The following is an 18808-nucleotide window of genomic DNA, read 5'->3' on the forward strand; positions in this document are numbered from 1 at the left end:
GGGGGTGGATTACTCCCTCCTCATCATGGAGGCAGCGATGGCGGTGAAGATGGCGGTGAAGACGGCGGTGGAGATGGCTCTGGGGGCAATTCCCCGTCCCGGCAGGGTGCCGGAACAGAGAGTTCTGTCCCCCGAATTGGAGTTTCGCGACGGTGGTGGCGCCTGAGTCTTTGCGGAGTTTCGTCAATTGGTACTGCGTTTTTAGGTCGAAAGGGGTTTTATAGGCGAAGAGGCGGCGCAGGAGGGCTGACAGGGTGGCCTCACCCTAGGCCGGCGCGGCCAGGGTCTGGCCCGCGCGGCCCTATGGTGTGGGGCCCCCCTGGCTCTCCTCCGACTCTCCTTCGGTGTTCTGGAGCCTTCCGGGAAAAATAGGAGGTTTGGCGTTGATTTCGTCCAATTCCGTGAATATTGCCCGAACAGCCTTTCTGGAACCAAAAACAGCAGAAAACAACAACTGGCCTTTCGGCATCTCGTCAATAGGTTAGTTCCGGAAAACGCATAATAATGACATAAAGTGTGAACAAAACATGTCGGTATTGTCATAAAACAAGCATGGAACATCAGAAATTATAGATACGTTGGAGACGTATCAGTACTCGTCGTCGCCGACTGCCGTGTTCCAAGAGGGCGCCTACGTCCAACCGTCCAAGTCCACGCCGTCGCTGCCCGAGCTTGACGTCGGCGGCGGCGGCCAGTTCGAGGGCACCTCGCCGGCCCTGCGACGAGGGCCGCTCCCGTTCGGTGCGATGGCGGCGCCGAACGAAGAAGAGATCCACGAGATGATCACCTCCGGCTCCATGGCCGCCGCTGCGAGCCCGGGGTTCTTCATGGCCGCCGCCGCTGCGTGCCCGGGGTTCTTCACGCAAGAGGAGGCGAGGGCGATGGCAGCTGTGGCGGCGCGCAACGAGCATCGGGAGGATGTTGCCGACGGAAGCCAAGCCGTCGAAGAAGAAGACGAGGAAGAAGAAGAGCCAACACAAGCCGCCGCCAACCTGTCGAAGGGGAAGAAGAAGAGGAAGAAGGACTCGCCGCCTGCCGAACCGCGTATCAAATGGACGCCGAAGGAAGAGGAGTGCCTCGCCGAAGCTTGGATGACCGTGTCCACGAACGGCATAATCGGGGCCAATCAGTCCTTCGACACATACTGGCTTCGAGTGAGGCAGACGTACGAGGAACGCAAACTCGTCGATCCCTACTTCAACAAGACGAACATGAACGTGTACCGGGGAGACAAGGCAATGGCCACCCATTGGGGGATCATGCAGACGGCGTGCAACAAATGGCACGGCATACAGGAGCAGGTCGACAAACGGCCGATCAGCGACCAGGACTTGGAGCAAAAGGTATGCTCCGTCGACCCTGCATCACCGAGGTACATCGTCGTTAGCTGACCCGTATCGCCGTGCTTTTTTTTTCCCAGCTGCGCCGAGCTTTGGACATGTACACGGACGACACCGGCCTGCAGTTCAAGTTCCTCAACATCTACGCCCGCCTCGAGAACTGCGAGAAGTGGAAGGAAACTCGCACGACCCTCTCGAAGAGCAAGACCGAGCAGTACAACCCCGATGCTCCGGCGGCTTGCGCGGCGGAAGGGCGCCCTGAACTCGGCCAGAAGAAGCTCAAAGAGCTCAAACGGACGGACAATCCCGCCGACAGGGTGCAGGCGTCGATCGACAAGTGCTGGGCCGACTTGAGGTCGCACGCCGACGGGAGGAACGACAAGTTCGACGGCACGTGGCGGGAGATGCTCGCCAACCAAGGCGTCTGGATCGCCCTGCTGAAGACGACGACGGCGGCGAAGAAGAGGAACACAGACTTGGCGTTCCTGATGGGCGGCGGCGACATGGAACTGATGGACGAGGAGACGAGGAATTGGTACCAGGGCCACCGCAGCGACATCCTCCGAGCCACTCCGGCCAGTCCTTCGTCGTCTCCGCCGGCTCCTACCTCGGCTTCCTCACCATCTACCTCGTCGGCTGAGTGCGCCGACGTCCCGCTTTGCCCGGCTTCCTCGTCGGCCGCCGCTGCCGCTTCGGCCACGGCGTGTGAGGAAACTGGTCCGTCGGACACCGCCGTGCCGGCCGGGACTGCCGACGAGCCTGTCTCCGTGTAATTTCCCTCCGATCACCGATCTGTGGCTGATCCTTTTGCTCCTTTTGCCGATCAACTGGCCGTACTTGTAGCGCGGGACGGCGCTTTGTTTGAATTTAAACTACGTCCGCCGAACTCCGGGTGGACGACTGGAAATACGGTACTCCCCACGACTTAATTTCGTCCAATCCGGCGGTTGTTTCGTCCGGATTTGAGCATGGGGAGCGCCAACGAGTGGGGATGCTCTAATGGGTGACAATTAGAAGACATCTCTCTCTTGCCAGCAAAGCTGACAGGGAGAGTGGAGAGAGAGGGGGAGAAGCACATCGATCCCATGATCACCCACTCAACCACCAGAATAATACTGGTACTACAACACATGTACATACACAAACATGCAAATAATTAAGCTCTCATCACACTGACACTGCAACGGCAACGACCTCGTTTCATTCATCAGAGTACATATGCTAAGTAGCTAGAGCTTGCACTGAAATTCCCTCAGGATTCCTGCTCACTTTTAGCACATTGTCATGGCACCAAACAAGCTAAGCATCTTCAGAAGTTTCTTCCTCTTCTTCAGATTCTTTTGCCTAAGAGGAACATGTTAGGTTGATTCGTTTTTTGTTTATTGGATGGTTGGAATGGATGCAATATTGCAATGGGACAGAGGCTCCTAAATGTGCCACGACAATAAAGAATTTAACTGCACACCAACCCTCCATTATTCAGCTCTGGAAAGGAATCAAAACCTGACAGATAGGCGCCAACCAACACACGAACAACAACCACAACTGCAACAGCAGCGACAGCAAAAACACATCGAAAAAAAAAGAGGAAAACTCTGCATCCACAACAATCCGTACTCTTATACAGTCCTCGTCAGTACCCTATCAAGAACTGAAGAACATTCATGTGTGTTTTGGTTTCAGTGCATGCAAGTAGCCATGGACACAACTCTGAATTTCGACTTATTCCTCCAAACCGAATACACTTGTTGCTTGATTGATCCCTAATTGATCAACCTGACCTGACTGACTCTCTTTCTAGCTCTTTCTTTCTCACAGTATGCACACAAAAGAATTTATATCAAACATTTGCTGACGGCGAGGAAGAAGAATGGAAAAAAGAAGATGAAAAATACTTTCACATCTCTGACATGGTGAACTAGGACTGAACTGGCGGTAATGTGTGGCCAACCGGACTAAGCACATGGAGTATACTTGGCTTGACCCAATTTGATCATCGAGCCGCTTGGGTTCTGCCGAGACATGGGTGCAATTCTTGGCACACAAGCCTCTGTTGCATTTGCTTTGGATTGCGGTGGTGGTCGATCCTCAGAGCATCCAGTCGAGCTTGTTCGTGGGCGGCGGCGGGCCGACGGACGACGCGCTTGAGCTGCTGGTGGTGGTTGAGGAGGCCGGCGACGTGGTCGGCAGCGACGACAGCAGGTCAAACATCTCCCACCGCGTCGTTTGCGCCTGCTGCTGCTGCGGCAGCTGCGGCTGCGGGTGCTGGCGGTGGCGCTGCGACTGCGGTAGCTGCTGCTGCTGCCTTGCCGGTGGTGCCGGCTGCTCTACCTGCTTCTTCGCGCCGGACTTGCGCTGGATGGTGGCGTTCTTGGCCATCACGGCGTCGAGCGTCTCCACGTACTTCTGCACCCGCTTCACCTGGACCCGCCTCTGCGCCTTCACGTCGCCGCCGGCGTCCACCGCGTCGAGCTTGAGCAGCTCATTCATGAGCATCTCCGTCACCGTCGCTACGTCCTTCTCCGCCACTTTCTCCCCCTTCCGCACCGACGCCTCCAGCACCGACACCTGCCAAGAAAAGAAAAAATCGCCGGTCAACTCATCTCCTCCTGTATGCTCTGTTCATTAATGGATGGCGAACGGCACGGCTGGCAATGCAGTAAGTGCGTGGTACCTTGGGCGCGATCTTGTCGACCTCGGCGGCGACGGCCGCGACGGCCTTGCCGGCCTTCTGGAGGTGTCCCTGGCGGCGCTCCTCGATGAGGCGCCGAGCGCGGGCCTCGGGGTCGTCGACGACGGCGATCTTGGAGCGGTCCTTGACGCCGGCCATGTCGAGGAACGCCTTGGGGTCCTGCTCCTTGCCCTTGTACAGCACCTTATGGTCCTCCGGGTGCGCCCCGGCGCGCTCCGCCACCAGCTTCCTCAGCTCGCCGAACGTCGCCTCCTGGCTGATGTAGATCTCGTGGGTCACGCCGCTGCGCTTCGCCTTGACCCGGATGGTCCGCACCGGCTTCACGTCCTCCAGCACAGCCTCGTCGTCGCCGGCAACCCTCTTCTGCACCAGCATGCCGCCGGGCCGGACCTCCCACACCTCCTCCGCCGCCACCTTCCCCACCGCCGGCAACACCGCCGCCTTCCCCGCCGCTGGCGGCGGTACCGGAGGAGGGTGGTTATTCTTCTTCATCGACAGCGATCCTAGCTCCACGACCGCGGCGCTTTTCCTCGCCTTCAGGTTCGCTCCCAGCATGCTGCCTAGCTCCTAATTGGCGCGCTTTGGAGCTGTAAAGGCGACTTGGTTCCTCGAGCCCGGCAAGCCAAGGCAAGAACAACAATGGCGGGAAACTAAAGCGACGTGTGCAAAGCGCAAAAGCTTCTGCGCTCGAGCTCTGGTATCGATGCAATGGCGGATCGGAGAAGAAGAAGAAGCTGGGGATGGATGGCTGGACAATGAAGAAGAGGAAATATTTAGTGGCGAGGGAAAGGCCGATGAGGAGGGAGCTTAAGCGCGATGGACAAGGGGAATATATACGCCGATTAGAATAGAGCCCACTAGCCACATGGCGAACACATTATAAGAAAAAGAGATTAGTTAAATTACTATCGACACAATTATGCAAAAGAAAACATGATGCCATTTTGGCAGTATTTCAACTTGATTTGATGCAACTGTAGAAGCTCGTCGGAAGGATTCATCGCATTTCGCACACTGCTGTCTCTAGATGCCAGTTTGGCGCCATCTGAAAATGAACGGTTACTGGTACTTTTTTATTGTATTCTTTCTCTTCTTCTTTGTCTCTAGTCTCAACTTTTCTGCCGACAAATAGTTTGCTTAAAATCAAGAAATTCATCCCAAGCTGAGGTCTAGTCTTTGATTCTTTCTGGTTTGGTTAGGTGATGTCGATCCTCTGACATAACGTCTCAACTATCGCATATTGGAGTTTTATTTCGCACTATTAATTAATCATCAAGCGAGAGATGCTACTATTTCAAAGGAAGAAACTGATGTAACAACCGTCCATAAACAAATTATTACCCCATTTTGAAATGTAAGTCTAGCTTTCTAAAACCGCTATATTATAAAAACCACGTGGACGCTATTTGTGCATAGCAATTGTAAGTAAATCGGTAATCGTTAACTCTCAATCGACTTGGGTGCACCGATTAATTGGAATTTAGCTGATTAAATGATTTAATTAGTCGGGTATTAATCAGTAAAATCTACATATATTAGCAATTCAAACACGCGTATATAAGTAAGAAAGAAATACTATATATGCCTCTATATGCCCGGCGGAGAAATCTCCTCCTTATTCATATTTTCCTGATTGCCCTCGACCTAACCGTTCCCCTTGAGTCGCTCCCCAGGGCGACTCTGGGGCGATCTTGCGCGTCTCCAGCAAAGGCCCCGATATCACCCTCCTTGACACCACTTCCACCGGCCCTAGCCGCGATGGTGGCGGGCCTAGCCGACAAAGGCGGTATGGGGTTGGTGGGCGCCAGGGATGGCCCCTCACGAGCTGTTGGGGCGGCGACGGGCGGCTCGTATGAGGAACATCGGTCTCGGTGGCGTCCTGGTGCCGGGTGTGGTGGTGGTGGTTGCCTTCGACAGTGCCAGGCCGGCGGCAGAGGTGCGGGCTGGGACAGGCTGGATTGGGTGTAAACCCTAGGTTGTTCCTCTCCTTGCCCACTCCGCGGTCTCGGCTGTCGACGGTGGAGGGCCGACTGGACTGCAGGGCGGGCATGGGCGTGTGGTCTACGGACTTCGCGATCTACGCCTAGTGTGTCCGGTGTTACCTCGGTTAGCCTGGGATGGTCGGCGGCGTTGGGGCCCGACCTGAATAAAGGTGACGGTCCTAGGGTGTATCTTGTGAGAAGACGAAGACCTGCCTGAGGCCCTTCCTTCTTGATCTGGCCGGAGTATTGAGTTTCGGAAGGCTCTGTCGACGAATGTAACAGTGCACCTCTTGAGTGGAGTTTGCTGGATCGGGTGGTATTCGATCGTGTGCACCCTGTTTTTATTCTGACCGTTTGGTTCTGGAGGGAGCGGCTGGAAGCTCTGTTCTTTCTTTCCATTAGGTGATCTTTTGGTCCATGGTGAAGTCAGAGGCGGAGAATATCATTAAGGGTGGCTTCGTGGACTAGCAATTGAGGTTCAAGTCTCTGCAATGTTGAGGGACTTGCTTGGCGTTCCGGGCTGCGCAGCAAAAGTATGAAAATGGGGGTTCCACACAGGTGAATTTCCGAGTCTGATCTTTCAGGGTGAAAACCTAAAATCTTTTATCGGGCGAGATAACGGTGCTTGTACACTGTTCCCTTTTTGAAGGCGTCGCTTTTGGAGAGACTGAAGTTCATGTGTTGTCTTGGTGATGGATGTATTGTTGTTGCTAGGGCCGAAATACTGTAGCGGAACTTTTATTTCTTAGTTTATTTTTCTCTTTTTTGGCCATGTGGATCCATACTATCATTAGGGTATTGCGTTGTTGCGGAGGCTAGGTGTATTTGATATCTTCCTGATATTAATATATTTTCTTTATTTGAAATATGTCCGGTCCTACTTCTCTAGAGCCCAAAAAGCTCATTTAAACACGCTCGACTCCCTTCCGTGACATAATCTTCAAGGCCACAAGCGACTCAGGAGCCATCAGTCGCTACCACGTTCCTTCCCCCTTCTCCTCCTCTGTAGTTTATGTTCTCCTACCACCTACCTAGGGTGTATGACCCCTGTTGCATCTAAACCACCTACCCTACTGAAGACGGCCTCGACCATCCATACTTGCTCATCAAGGCGGTCGAGCTCATTTATCGGAGATCCGGTGGGAAACGGAGAGGAACTGTTCGTCGATGGAAACAAACTTATCGGTGGCGGTGGAAATTGAGCTGCTGGAGGCGGCAATTCAGTGGGAGATTTGCAAACCTACTTGATTTGGACATGGAAGTGGCTAGAGGGGCAATCTGCCCTAACAATTTTGCAACATTTTTAGCTTTCAAAGTGATGTCTACGTGTGCTTCTATTCTTGTAGACAGTGTTGGGCCTCCAAGAGCAGAGGTTTGTAGAACAGTAGCAAGTTTCCCTTAAGTGAATCACCCAAGGTTTATCGAACTCAGGGAGGTAGAGGTCAAAGATATTCCTGTCAAGCAACCCTGAAATTAAGATACAATAAGTATCTTGTGTCCCCAACACACCAAATACACTTGTCAGATGTATAGGTGCACTAGTTCGGCGAAGAGATAGTAAAACACAGGTGGTATAGATGGTGGTAATATTGCAGGAAGTAAAGATGCAGTAAAACAGTAAACAAGCGATGTTTGCAGTATTTGGAAACAAGGCCTAGGGATCATACTTTCACTAGTGGACACTCTCAACATTGATCACATAACAAATAAATAACTTCTCCTCACTTGTGCTACATACACTCTCTTGTTTGATAACAAACACCATTCATTGTGTAGGGCTACAAGAGCTCCCTCAAGCCGGAGTTAACAAGCTCCACAACATTCGGAATTCATATTTAAGTAACCTCTAGAGTGCATAATAGACCATTGCAATTTAGACCGAGTACTAACATAGCATACACACCGTCACCAATAGCTATGAAAGGGGGAATAGATCACATCAATACTATCATAGTAATAGTTAACTCCATAATTTACAAGAGATTACAATCATAACCTACGCCAAGTACTACATGATGCACACACCGTCACCTTTACATCATGAAGGAGGAATAGACTACTTTAATAACATCACTAGAGTAGCACATAGATTAATAGTGATACAAAGCTCATCATATGGATCTCAATCATGTAAGGCAGCTCATGAGATCATTGTATTGAGGTACATGAGAGAGAGATTAACCACATAGCTACCGGTAGAACCCTTAGCCTCGAGGGAGAACTACTCCCTCCTCATCATAGGAGACAGCAATGGCGATGAAGATGGCGGTGGTGTCGATGGAGATGCCTTCCGGGGGCAATTCCCCGTCCCGGCGGCGTGCCGGAACAGAGACTTCTGTCCCCCGAACTTGGCTTCGCGATGGCGGCGGCTGCGTAACTTTTCTCGTCCCGTGGCTTATGTTTTTAGGGTTTTCGAGGCGGAGAGAATATATAGGCGGAAGGGCGGCCTCGGAGGAGCCAGGGGTGGCCCCCCCATAGGCTGGCGCACCCCCCCTTGGCCGCGCCGCCATGTGGGGTGGGGCCCCCAGGGCTCCCCTCTGGTCCCTCTCTGGCTCTCTGGAAGCTTCCGTGAAATATAAGATCGTGGGCGTTGATTTCGTCCAATTCCGAGAATATTTCCTTTGTAGGATTTCTGAAACCAAAAACAGCAGAAAACAGGAACTGGCACTTCGGCATCTAATTAATAGGTTAGTTCCAGAAAACGCATAAAAATATCATAAAGTATGAACAAAACATGTAGGTATTATCATAAAACTAGCATGGAACATAAGAAATTATAGATACGTTGGAGACGTATCAAGCATCCCCAAGCTTAGTTCCTACTCGCCCTCGAGTAGGTAAACGATAACAATGATAATTTCTAAAGTGACATGCTACTATGATCTTGATCAATACTATTGTAAAGCATATGAGATGAATGAAGTGATTCAAAGCAATGGTAAAGATGATGACTAAACAACTGAATCATATAGCAAAGACTTTTCATGAATAGTACTTTCAAGACAAGCATCAATAAGTCTTGCATAAGATTCAGAGTAGAAGGTATTGAAGCAACACAAAGGATGATTAAGTTTCAGCAATTGCTTTCAACTTGTAACATGTATATCTCATGGATAGTTGTCAACATAAAGCAATATAACAAGTGCAATAAGTAAACATGTAAGAATCAATGCACACAGTTGACACAAGTGTTTGCTTCTAAGATAGAAAGAAGTAGGTAAACTGACTCAACATAAAGTAAAAGAATGGCCCCTTCGCAGAGGGAAGCATGGATTACTATTTTTGTGCTAGAGATTTTATTTTTAAACCATAGAAACAATTTTGTCAACGGCAGTAATAATTCATATGTGTTATGCATAAGACATCCTATAAGTTGCAAGCCTCATGCATAGAATACCAATAGTGCTCGCACCTTGTCCTAATTAGCTTGGATTTACATGGATTATCATTGCATAACATATGTTTCAACCAAGTGTCACAAAGGGGTACCTCTATGCCGTCTGTACAAAGGTCCAAGGAGATAGATAGCATTTGATTTCTCGTTTTTGATAGATCTCAACTAAGGACATCCATACCGGGACAACATAGAAAACAGATAATGGACTCCTCTTTAATGCATAAGCATTCAACAACAGATAATATTCTCATAAGAGATTGAGGATTAATGTCCAAACTGAAACTTCCACCATGATACATGGCTTCGGTTAGCGGCCCAATGTTCTTCTCTAACAATATGCATACTCAAACCATTTGATCATGATAAATCGTCCTTACTTCAGACAAGACGAACATGCATAGCAACTGATACGTCTCAAACGTATCTATAATTTCTTATGTTCCATGCTACTTTTATGATGATACTCACATGTTTTATACACACTTTATGTCATATTTATGCATTTTCCGGCACTAACCTATTGACGAGATGCCGAAGAGCCAGTTGTTGTTTTCTGCTGTTTTTGGTTTCAGAAATCCTAGTAAGGAAATATTCTCGGAATTGGACGAAATCAACGCCCAGGGTCCTATTTTTGCACGAAGCTTCCAGAAGACCGGAGAGGAAACGAAGTGGGGCCACGAGGTGGCGACACACTAGGGCGGCGCGGCCTGGACCCTGGCCGCGCGGCCCTGTTGTGTGGGCCCCTCGTGACGCCCCTTGACCTGCCCTTCCGCCTACTTAAGGTCTTCGTCACGAAACCCCCAGTACCGAGAGCCACGATACGGAAAACCTTCCAGAGACGCCGCCGCCGCAAATCCCATCTCGGGGGATTCAGGAGATCGCCTCCGGCACCCTGCCGGAGAGGGGAATCATCTCCCGGAGGTCTCTTCATCGCCATGATCGCCTCCGGATCGATGTGTGAGTAGTCCACCCCTGGACTATGGGTCCATAGCAGTAGCTAGATGGTTGTCTTCTCCTCATTGTGCTATCATGTTAGATCTTGTGAGCTGCCTATCATGATCAAGATCATCTATTTGTAATCCTTCATGTTGTGTTTGTTGGGATCCGATGAATATTGAATACTATGTCAAGTTGATTATCAATCTATCATATATGTTATTTATGTTCTTGCATGCTCTCCGTTGCTAGTAGAGGCTCTGGCCAAGTTGATACTTGTGACTCCAAGAGGGAGTATTTATGCTCGATAGTGGGTTCATGCCTCCATTAAATATGGGACGATGTGAGAAAGTTCTAAGGTTGTGGATGTCTTTGTTGCTACTAGGGATAAAACATCGATGCTTTGTCTAAGGATATTCGTGTTGATTACATTACGCACCATACTTAATGCAATTGTCTGTTGTTTACAACTTAATACTGGAGGGGGTTCGGATGATAACCTGAAGGTGGACTTTTTAGGCATAGATGCATGCTGGATGGCGGTCTATATACTTTGTCGTAATGCCCTGATTAAATCTCATAGTACTCATCATGATATATGTATGTGCATTGTTATGCCTTCTTTATTTGTCAATTGCCCAACTGTAATTTGTTCACCCAACATCTGCTATCTTATGGGAGAGACACCGCTAGTGAACTGTGGACCCCAGTCCTATTCTTTACATCTGAAATACAATCTACTGCAATTGTTCTTTACTGTTCTTTGCAAACAACCATCATCATCCACACTATACATCTAATCCTTTGTTTACAGCAAGCCGGTGAGATTGACAACCTCGCTGTTACGTTGGGGCAAAGTTCTGTGATTGTGTTGTGCAGGTTCCACGTTGGCGCCGGAATCCCTGGTGTTGCGCCGCACTACATTCCACCACCATCAACCTTCAACGTGCTTCTTGACTCCTACTGGTTCGATTAAACCTTGGTTTCTTGCGAGGAAACTTGCTCTGTGCGCATCACACCTTCCTCTTGGGGTTCCCAACGGACGTGTCAACTACACGCATCAAGCAAATTTCTGGCGCCGTTGCCGGGGAGATCAAGACACGCTGCAAGGGGAGTCTCCACTTCCAATCTCTTTACTTTGTTTTTGTCTTGCTTTGCTTTATTTTATTTACTGCTTTGTTTGCTGCATTATATCAAAACACAAAAAATTAGTTGCTAGTTTTACTTTATTTACTGTCTTGTTCTCCATATTAGAAAACACAAAAAAAATTAGTTACTTGCATTTTTACTTCTGTTATCATGTCTAGCTCTGCACCTGTTACTTCTTCACCTAAGGAATTAGTCTTCACTTTTAAACAAGGGGATGAGGAGAGTTTTAAAGATGCTTGGTCCAGAATTTTTTATTCTTATCGTAAAGCTGAACCTCAAATGACTCTAAGTTTGCTCCTTAGTAACTTTTATTTTGGGCTTATGATTCGCTATAGATATGCCTTGGATGCTGTAGTGGGAGGAGATTTCCTTCATTGCAACGGTGATCAAGCTTTTAATGCCATAAAAAATTTGGTTGCATCACATAGTTCAGCTAATAACTTCGATTCAGCTCTTATTAGCATTTATAATAGATTAAACACTCTTGAGACAAGTGCACCTTGGTTGAAAGAAAATTATAGTTATGTTCGTAACCGTCTTGATCAAGTTTTATTGAACTCTGAACCTTCAACATGGGACCCTACTATTAAAGTTGTTATTGGTGGTGAAACTTTTCATGCCAATTGTGATATTATGTCTGAATTTTGCCTTATGCCTAAGAGTATTTATGAATCTTTGACACTTTGGGGACTCGTTGAAGGGGGAGAAGGAATAACTCTTATTGATAACTCTGTTATAATTCCTAAGGGAATAGCCGAGGGTGTGCATACAACCATTCTTGGAAGAACAGTATCCACTGATTATCTTGTTATTGAATGTGTAGAAACAGGACAAATCACACTCGGAAGATCCCTGCTGAAACTATTGGGAGCAGTCATAAATGTGGGAGAAGGCACCCTAAAATTCACCTCTACACCGGGAGGTAGACATGTATTCCCTGAATCAAAGAGTAAGAAAAATAATAAGAAAGGTAGGCGTAATGCCCGAGGTAATGCTTCATCTCTCGATAATACTTGATACACACTTTCTGCGCCTAGCTGAAAGGCGTTAAAGAAAAGCGCTTATGGGAGACAACCCATTATTTTACTTCTGCACTTTATTTTATATTTGAGTCTTGGAAGTTGTTTACTACTGTAGCAACCTCTCCTTATCTTTATTTTATTGCATTGTTGTGCCAAGTAAAGTCTTTGATAGTAAAGCCAATACTAGATTTGGATTACTGCGCAGGAACAGATTTCTTGCTGTCACGAATTTGAGCAGTAGTCCCTGTAGAAAAATCAAATAAATCTGCCAATTTACGTGCGTGATCCTCAGATATGTACGCAACTTTCATTCAATTTGGGAAGTTTCATCTGAGCAAGTTTGGTGCCACTTTAAAATTCGTCTTTACGAACTGTTCTGTTTTGACAGATTCTGCCTTTTATTTCGCATTGCCTGTTTTGCTATGTTTGATGGATTTCTTTGTTCCATTAACTTTCAGTAGCTTTGTGCAAATGTCCAGAAGTATTAAGAATTATTATGTCACCTCTGAATATATGAATTATGCACTGACCCTCTAATGAGTTTGTTTCGAGTTTGGTGTGGAGGAAGTTTTCAAGGGTCAAGAGAGGAGGATGATACAATATGATCAAGAAGAGTGAAAAGTCAAAGCTTGGGGATGCCCCCGTGGTTCATCCCTGCATATTTTAAGAAGGCCCAAGCGTCTAAGCTTGGGGATGCCCAAGGCATCCCTTCTTCATCGACAACTTATCAGGTCACCTCTAGTGAAACTATATTTTTATTCCGTCACATCTTATGTGCTTTACTTGGAGCGTCTGTTTGTTTTTATTTTTGTTTTGTTTGAATAAATCAGATCCTAGCATTCTTTGTGTGGGAGAGAGACACGCTCCGCTGTTTCGTATGAACACATGTGTTCTTAGCTTTATCTTTAATGTTCATTGCGAAAGTTGGGCTACCTCATTCATTGTTATATGGTTGGAAACGGAAAATGCTGCATGTGGTAAATGGTTTAATGTCTTGAATAATGTGATACTTGGCAATTGTTGTGCTCATATAGATCATGTTTAAGCTCTTGCATCATGTACCTTGTACTCATTAATGAATAACTACATAGAGCTTGTTAAAATTTGGTTTGCATGATTGATCTCTAGAGTCTAGATATTTTCTGGTTGAGGTGTTTGAACAACAAGGAGACAGTGTAAAGTCTTATAATAGTTACAATATGTTCATATGTGAGCTTTGCTGCACCTTTTATACTTGAGTTTGCTTCAAACAACCTTGCTAGCCTAGCCTTGTATTGAGAGGTATTCTTCTCGTGCATCCAAATCCTTGAGCCAATAACCATGCCATTTGTGTCCACCATACCTACCTACCACATGGTATTTCTCCGCCATTCCAAAGTACATTACTTGAGTGTTACCTTTAAAATTTCTATTCTTTGCCTTTGCAATATATAGCTCATGGGACAAATAGCCTTAAAAACTATTGTGGTGAAGAATATGTACTTATGTGTCTTATTTCTTAATAAGTTGCTTGTTGAGCGGTAACCATGTTTCTGGGGACGCCATCAACTCTTTTACCTTTGTTGAATATCATGTGAGTTGCTATGCATGTTAGTCTTGTCTGAAGTAAGGGCAATTTTCATGATCAAATGGTTTGAGTATGCATACTGTTAGAGAAGAACATTGGGCCGCTAACTAAAGCCATGATTCATGGTGGAAGTTTCAGTTTGGACAATTAATCCTCAATCTCTTATGAGAAAATTAACTGTTGATGAATGCTTATGCATTAAAGAGGAATCCATTATCTGTTGTCTATGTTGTCCCGGTATGGGTGTCTAAGTTGAGAATGATCAAAAGCGAGAAATCCAATGCGAACCTTCTCCTTAGACCCTTGTACAGGCGGCATAGAGGTACCCCTTTGTGACACTTGGTTGAAACATATATTATGCAATGATAATCCATGTTAATCCAAGCTAATTAGGACAAGGTGCGAGCACTATTAGTATACTATGCATGAGGCTTGCAACTTATAGGATATCTTATACATAACACATATGCTTTATTACTACCATTGACAAAATTGTTTCTTGTTTTCAAAATGAAAAGCTCTAGCACAAAAATAGTAATCAATGCTTCCCTCTGCGAAGGGCCTATCTTTTACTTTATTGTTGAGTCAGTTTGCCTATTCTTTCTATCTTAGAAGCAAACAGTTGTGTCAACTGTATGCATTGATTCTTACATGTTTACCTATTGCACCTGTTATATTGCTTTATGTTGACAATTATCCATGAGATAAATATGTTGAAGTTGAAAGCAACCGCTGAAACTTATATCTTCCTTTGTGTTGCTTCAATACCTTTACTTTGAATTTATTGCTTTATGAGTAACTCTTATGCAAGTCTTATTGATGCTTGTCTTGAAAGTATTATTCATGAAAAGTCTTTGCTATATGATTCATTTGTTTACTCATTATCTTCATCATTGCTTCGAATCGCTGCATTCATCTCATATGCTTTACAATAGTATGATCAAGATTATGATAGCATGTCACTTCAGAAATTATCTTTGTTATCGTTTACCTACTCGAGGGCGAGTAGGAACTAAGTTTGGGGATGCTTGATACGTCTCAAACGTATCTATAATTTCTTATGTTCCATGCTACTTTTATGATGATACTCACATGTTTTATACACACTTTAGAGAGAATTCCTTATTTGACACTACTTAAAATTTCAGTTCCTTATTTGGCCCTCAAAAACGTTTTCTTCCTTATTTGACATGTAAACTTTATTTTCTTCCCTATATGGCACTGCCTTCAATTCTATTAACTCCTGCCGTTATCATTATTTTCCTTGGACTATTATACCCCTGCATCAGTTGACACAGACTAAACTAGAAAAAAAAAACACGTATGCCCGTATGCACGCGCTAGCTAGCATCTATACCTTTCAGCTAAACTGCCGTACCGCACCACTAACCAGCTAGTTAACCTCCGCCTAGCTAGTTTAGGTTGTTGTTTTTTCCAAACTAGGTCCACTGACCGCATGCACGCGCGTAGCTAGCTTCTACTTTCCCTTGCTTTTTTTTGCTGTTTTTTATACGCGCGCAGCTAGGTAGTTACATGCACGCGCATCATCTGTTTTTAATTTCTTTATTATAATTACTGCTCCCATACATGCACACATGTATGAACCAACTTCAATCAACTTGAGTAAACTTCTGTCGAGTTCTCTGCTCACATCCTGCTATTTTGGTCATGTAAACAAATTGGTCACATAATGAACTAGGGGCAGAAACGTCATTTTACATCCCAAACTAACACCGTTAGTACTCAGGATGCACTAGGATGTCATATAGGGAAGAAAATGAAATTTACATGTCAAATAGGGAAGAAAAAGTTTTCCAAGGCCAAATAAGGAACTGAAACTTTAAGTAGTGTCAAATAAGGAATTCTCTCCACACTTTATGTCATATTTATGCATTTTCTGGCACTAACCTATTGACGAGATGCCGAAGAGCCAGTTGCTGTTTTCTGCCGTTTTTTGTTTCAGAAATCCTAGTAAGGAAATATTCTCGGAATTGGACAAAATCAACGCCCAGGGGCTTATTTTTGCATGAAGCTTCCAGAAGACCGGAGAGGAAACGAAGTGGGGCCACGAGGTGGCGACACACCAGGGCGGCGCGGCCTGGACCCTGGCCGCGCGGCCCTGTTGTGTGGGCCCCTCATGACGCCCCTTGACCTGCCCTTCCGCCTACTTAAGGTCTTCGTCGCGAAACCCCCAGTACCGAGAGTCACGATACGGAAAAACTTCCAGAGACGCCGCCGCCAATCCCATCTCGGGGGATTCAGGAGATCGCCTCCGACACCCTGCCGGAGAGGGGAATCATCTCCCGGAGGTCTCTTCATCGCCATGATCGCCTCCGGATCGATGTGTGAGTAGTCCACCCCTGGACTATGGGTCCATAGCGAGCTTGAGATGGTTGTCTTCTCCTCATTGTGCTATCATGTTAGATCTTGTGAGCTGCCTATCATGATCAAGATCATCTATTTGTAATCCTTCATGTTGTGTTTGTTGGGATCCGATGAATATTGAATACTATGTCAAGTTGATTATCAATCTATCATATATGTTATTTATGTTCTTGCATGCTCTCCGTTGCTAGTAGAGGCTCTGGCCAAGTTGATACTTGTGACTCCAAGAGGGAGTATTTATGCTCGATAGTGGGTTCATGCCTCCATTAAATATGGGACAGTGACAGAAAGTTCTAAGGTTGTGGATGTGCTGTTGCTACTAGGGATAAAACATCGATGCTTTGTCTAAGGATATTCGTGTTGATTACATTACGCACCATACTTAATGCAATTGTATGTTGTTTACAACTTAATACTGGAGGGGGTTCGGATGATAACCTGAAGGTGGACTTTTTAGGCATAGATGCATGCTGGATGGCGGTCTATGTACTTTGTCGTAATGCCCTGATTAAATCTCATAGTACTCATCATGATATATGTATGTGCATTGTTATGCCTTCTTTATTTGTCAATTGCCCAACTGTAATTTGTTCACCCAACATCTGCTATCTTATGGGAGAGACACCGCTAGTGAACTGTGGACCCCGGTCCTATTCTTTACATCTGAAATACAATCTACTGCAATTGTTCTTTACTGTTCTTTGCAAACAACCATCATCATCCACACTATACATTTAATCCTTTGTTTACAGCAAGCAGGTGAGATTGACAACCTCGCTGTTACGTTGGGGCAAAGTTCTGTGATTGTGTTGTGCAGGTTCCACGTTGGCGCCGGAATCCCTGGTGTTGCGCCGCACTACATTCCGCCACCATCAACCTTCAACGTGCTTCTTGACTCCTACTGGTTCGATTAAACCTTGGTTTCTTACTGAGGGAAACTTGCTACTGTGCGCATCACACCTTCCTCTTGGGGTTCCCAACGAACGTGTCAACTACACGCATCAGCAACTCACATGATATTCAACAAAAGTGTAATAGTTGATGGCGTCCCCAGAAACATGGTTACCGCTCAACAAGCAACTTATAAGAAATAAGATACATAGCAACATATTCAATACCACAATAGTTTTTAAGCTATTTTCCCATGAGCTATATATTGCAAAGACAAAGAATGAAATTTTAAAGGTAGCACTCAAGTAATTTACTTTGGAATGGCAGAGAAATACCACATGGTAGGTAGGTATGGTGGACACAAATGGCATAGGTTTTGGCTCAAGGATTTGGATGCACGAGAAGTATTCCCTCTCAGTACAAGGCTTTGGCTAGCAAGGTTGTTTGAAGCAAACACAAGTATGAACCGGTACAACAAAACTTGCATAAGAACATATTGCAAGCATTATAAGACTCTACACTATCTTCCTTGTTGTTCAAACACTTCACCAGAAAATATCTAGACTTTAGAGAGACCAATCATGCAAACCAAATTTTAACAAGCTCTATGGTAGTTCTTCATTAATAGGTGCAAAGTACATGATGCAAAAACTTAAACATGATCTAAGAGAGCTCAAAACAATTGCCAAGTATCAAATTATTCAAGGCCATATACCATTTACCACATGAAGCATTTTCTGTTTCCAACTAAATAGCAATTAACGAAGCGATTTTCAACTCCGCCATGAACATTAAAAGTAAAAGCGAAGAACACTAGTGTTCATATGAAAAAGCGGAGCGTGTCTCTCTCCCACACAAGCATGAATTTATTCAGAGAATGAAAATAACAAAACGAAAATAAAAACACACAGACGCTCCAAGTAAAGTACATAAGATGTGATGGAATAAAAATATAGTTTCACTAGAGATGACCTGATAAGTTGTTGATGAAGAAGGGGATGCCTTGGGCATCCCCAAGCTTAGACGCTTGGGTCTTCTTGAAATATGCAGGGATGAACCACGGGGGCATCCCCAAGCTTAGACTTTTCACTCTTCTTGATCATCCTCCTCTCTTGATCATCCTCCTCTCTTGATCCTTGAAAACTTCCTCCACACCAAACTCAAAACAAACTCATTAGAGGGTTAGTGCATAATCAAAAATTCATATGTTCAGAGGTAACACAATCATTCTTAACACTTCTGGACATTTCCCAAAGCTACTGGAAGTTAATGGAACAAAGAAATCCATTCAACATAGCAAAAGAGGCAATGCGAAATAAAAGGCAGAATCTGTCAAAACAGAACAGTCCGTAAAGACGAATTTTTATAGGGCACTTAACTTGCTCAGATGAAAAATCTCAAATTTAATGAACATTGCGTACATATCTGAGGATCACGCACGTAAATT

General features: G+C 45.8%; 1 protein-coding gene across 1 annotated transcript; it reads right to left on the reverse strand.

Moving 5' to 3' along the window:
• Positions 1–3039: 3039 nt before the first annotated feature.
• Positions 3040–4854, reverse strand: LOC127311525 (BAG family molecular chaperone regulator 2). Its single transcript, XM_051341959.2, has 2 exons — positions 4015–4854; positions 3040–3908 (listed from the first exon to the last, which is right to left on the reverse strand). Exons 1-2 carry the CDS (start codon positions 4585–4587, stop codon positions 3429–3431), a joined length of 1053 nt encoding a protein of 350 aa, XP_051197919.1. The 5' UTR covers positions 4588–4854; the 3' UTR covers positions 3040–3428.
• Positions 4855–18808: the final 13954 nt, after the last annotated feature.

This window comes from Lolium perenne, chromosome 7, assembly GCF_019359855.2.
Source record: "Lolium perenne isolate Kyuss_39 chromosome 7, Kyuss_2.0, whole genome shotgun sequence".
In the NCBI taxonomy this organism is placed as follows: domain Eukaryota; kingdom Viridiplantae; phylum Streptophyta; class Magnoliopsida; order Poales; family Poaceae; genus Lolium; species Lolium perenne.

Bases quoted from the DNA above. Each gene is read 5' to 3' on its own strand.
- LOC127311525 (XM_051341959.2), bottom strand. From the start codon at position 4,587: ATGCTGGGAGCGAACCTGAAGGCGAGGAAAAGCGCCGCGGTCGTGGAG. The intron at 3,909-4,014 runs GTACCACGCACT...TTTTCTTGGCAG, and splicing joins TCGACAAGATCGCGCCCAAG to GTGTCGGTGCTGGAGGCGTC.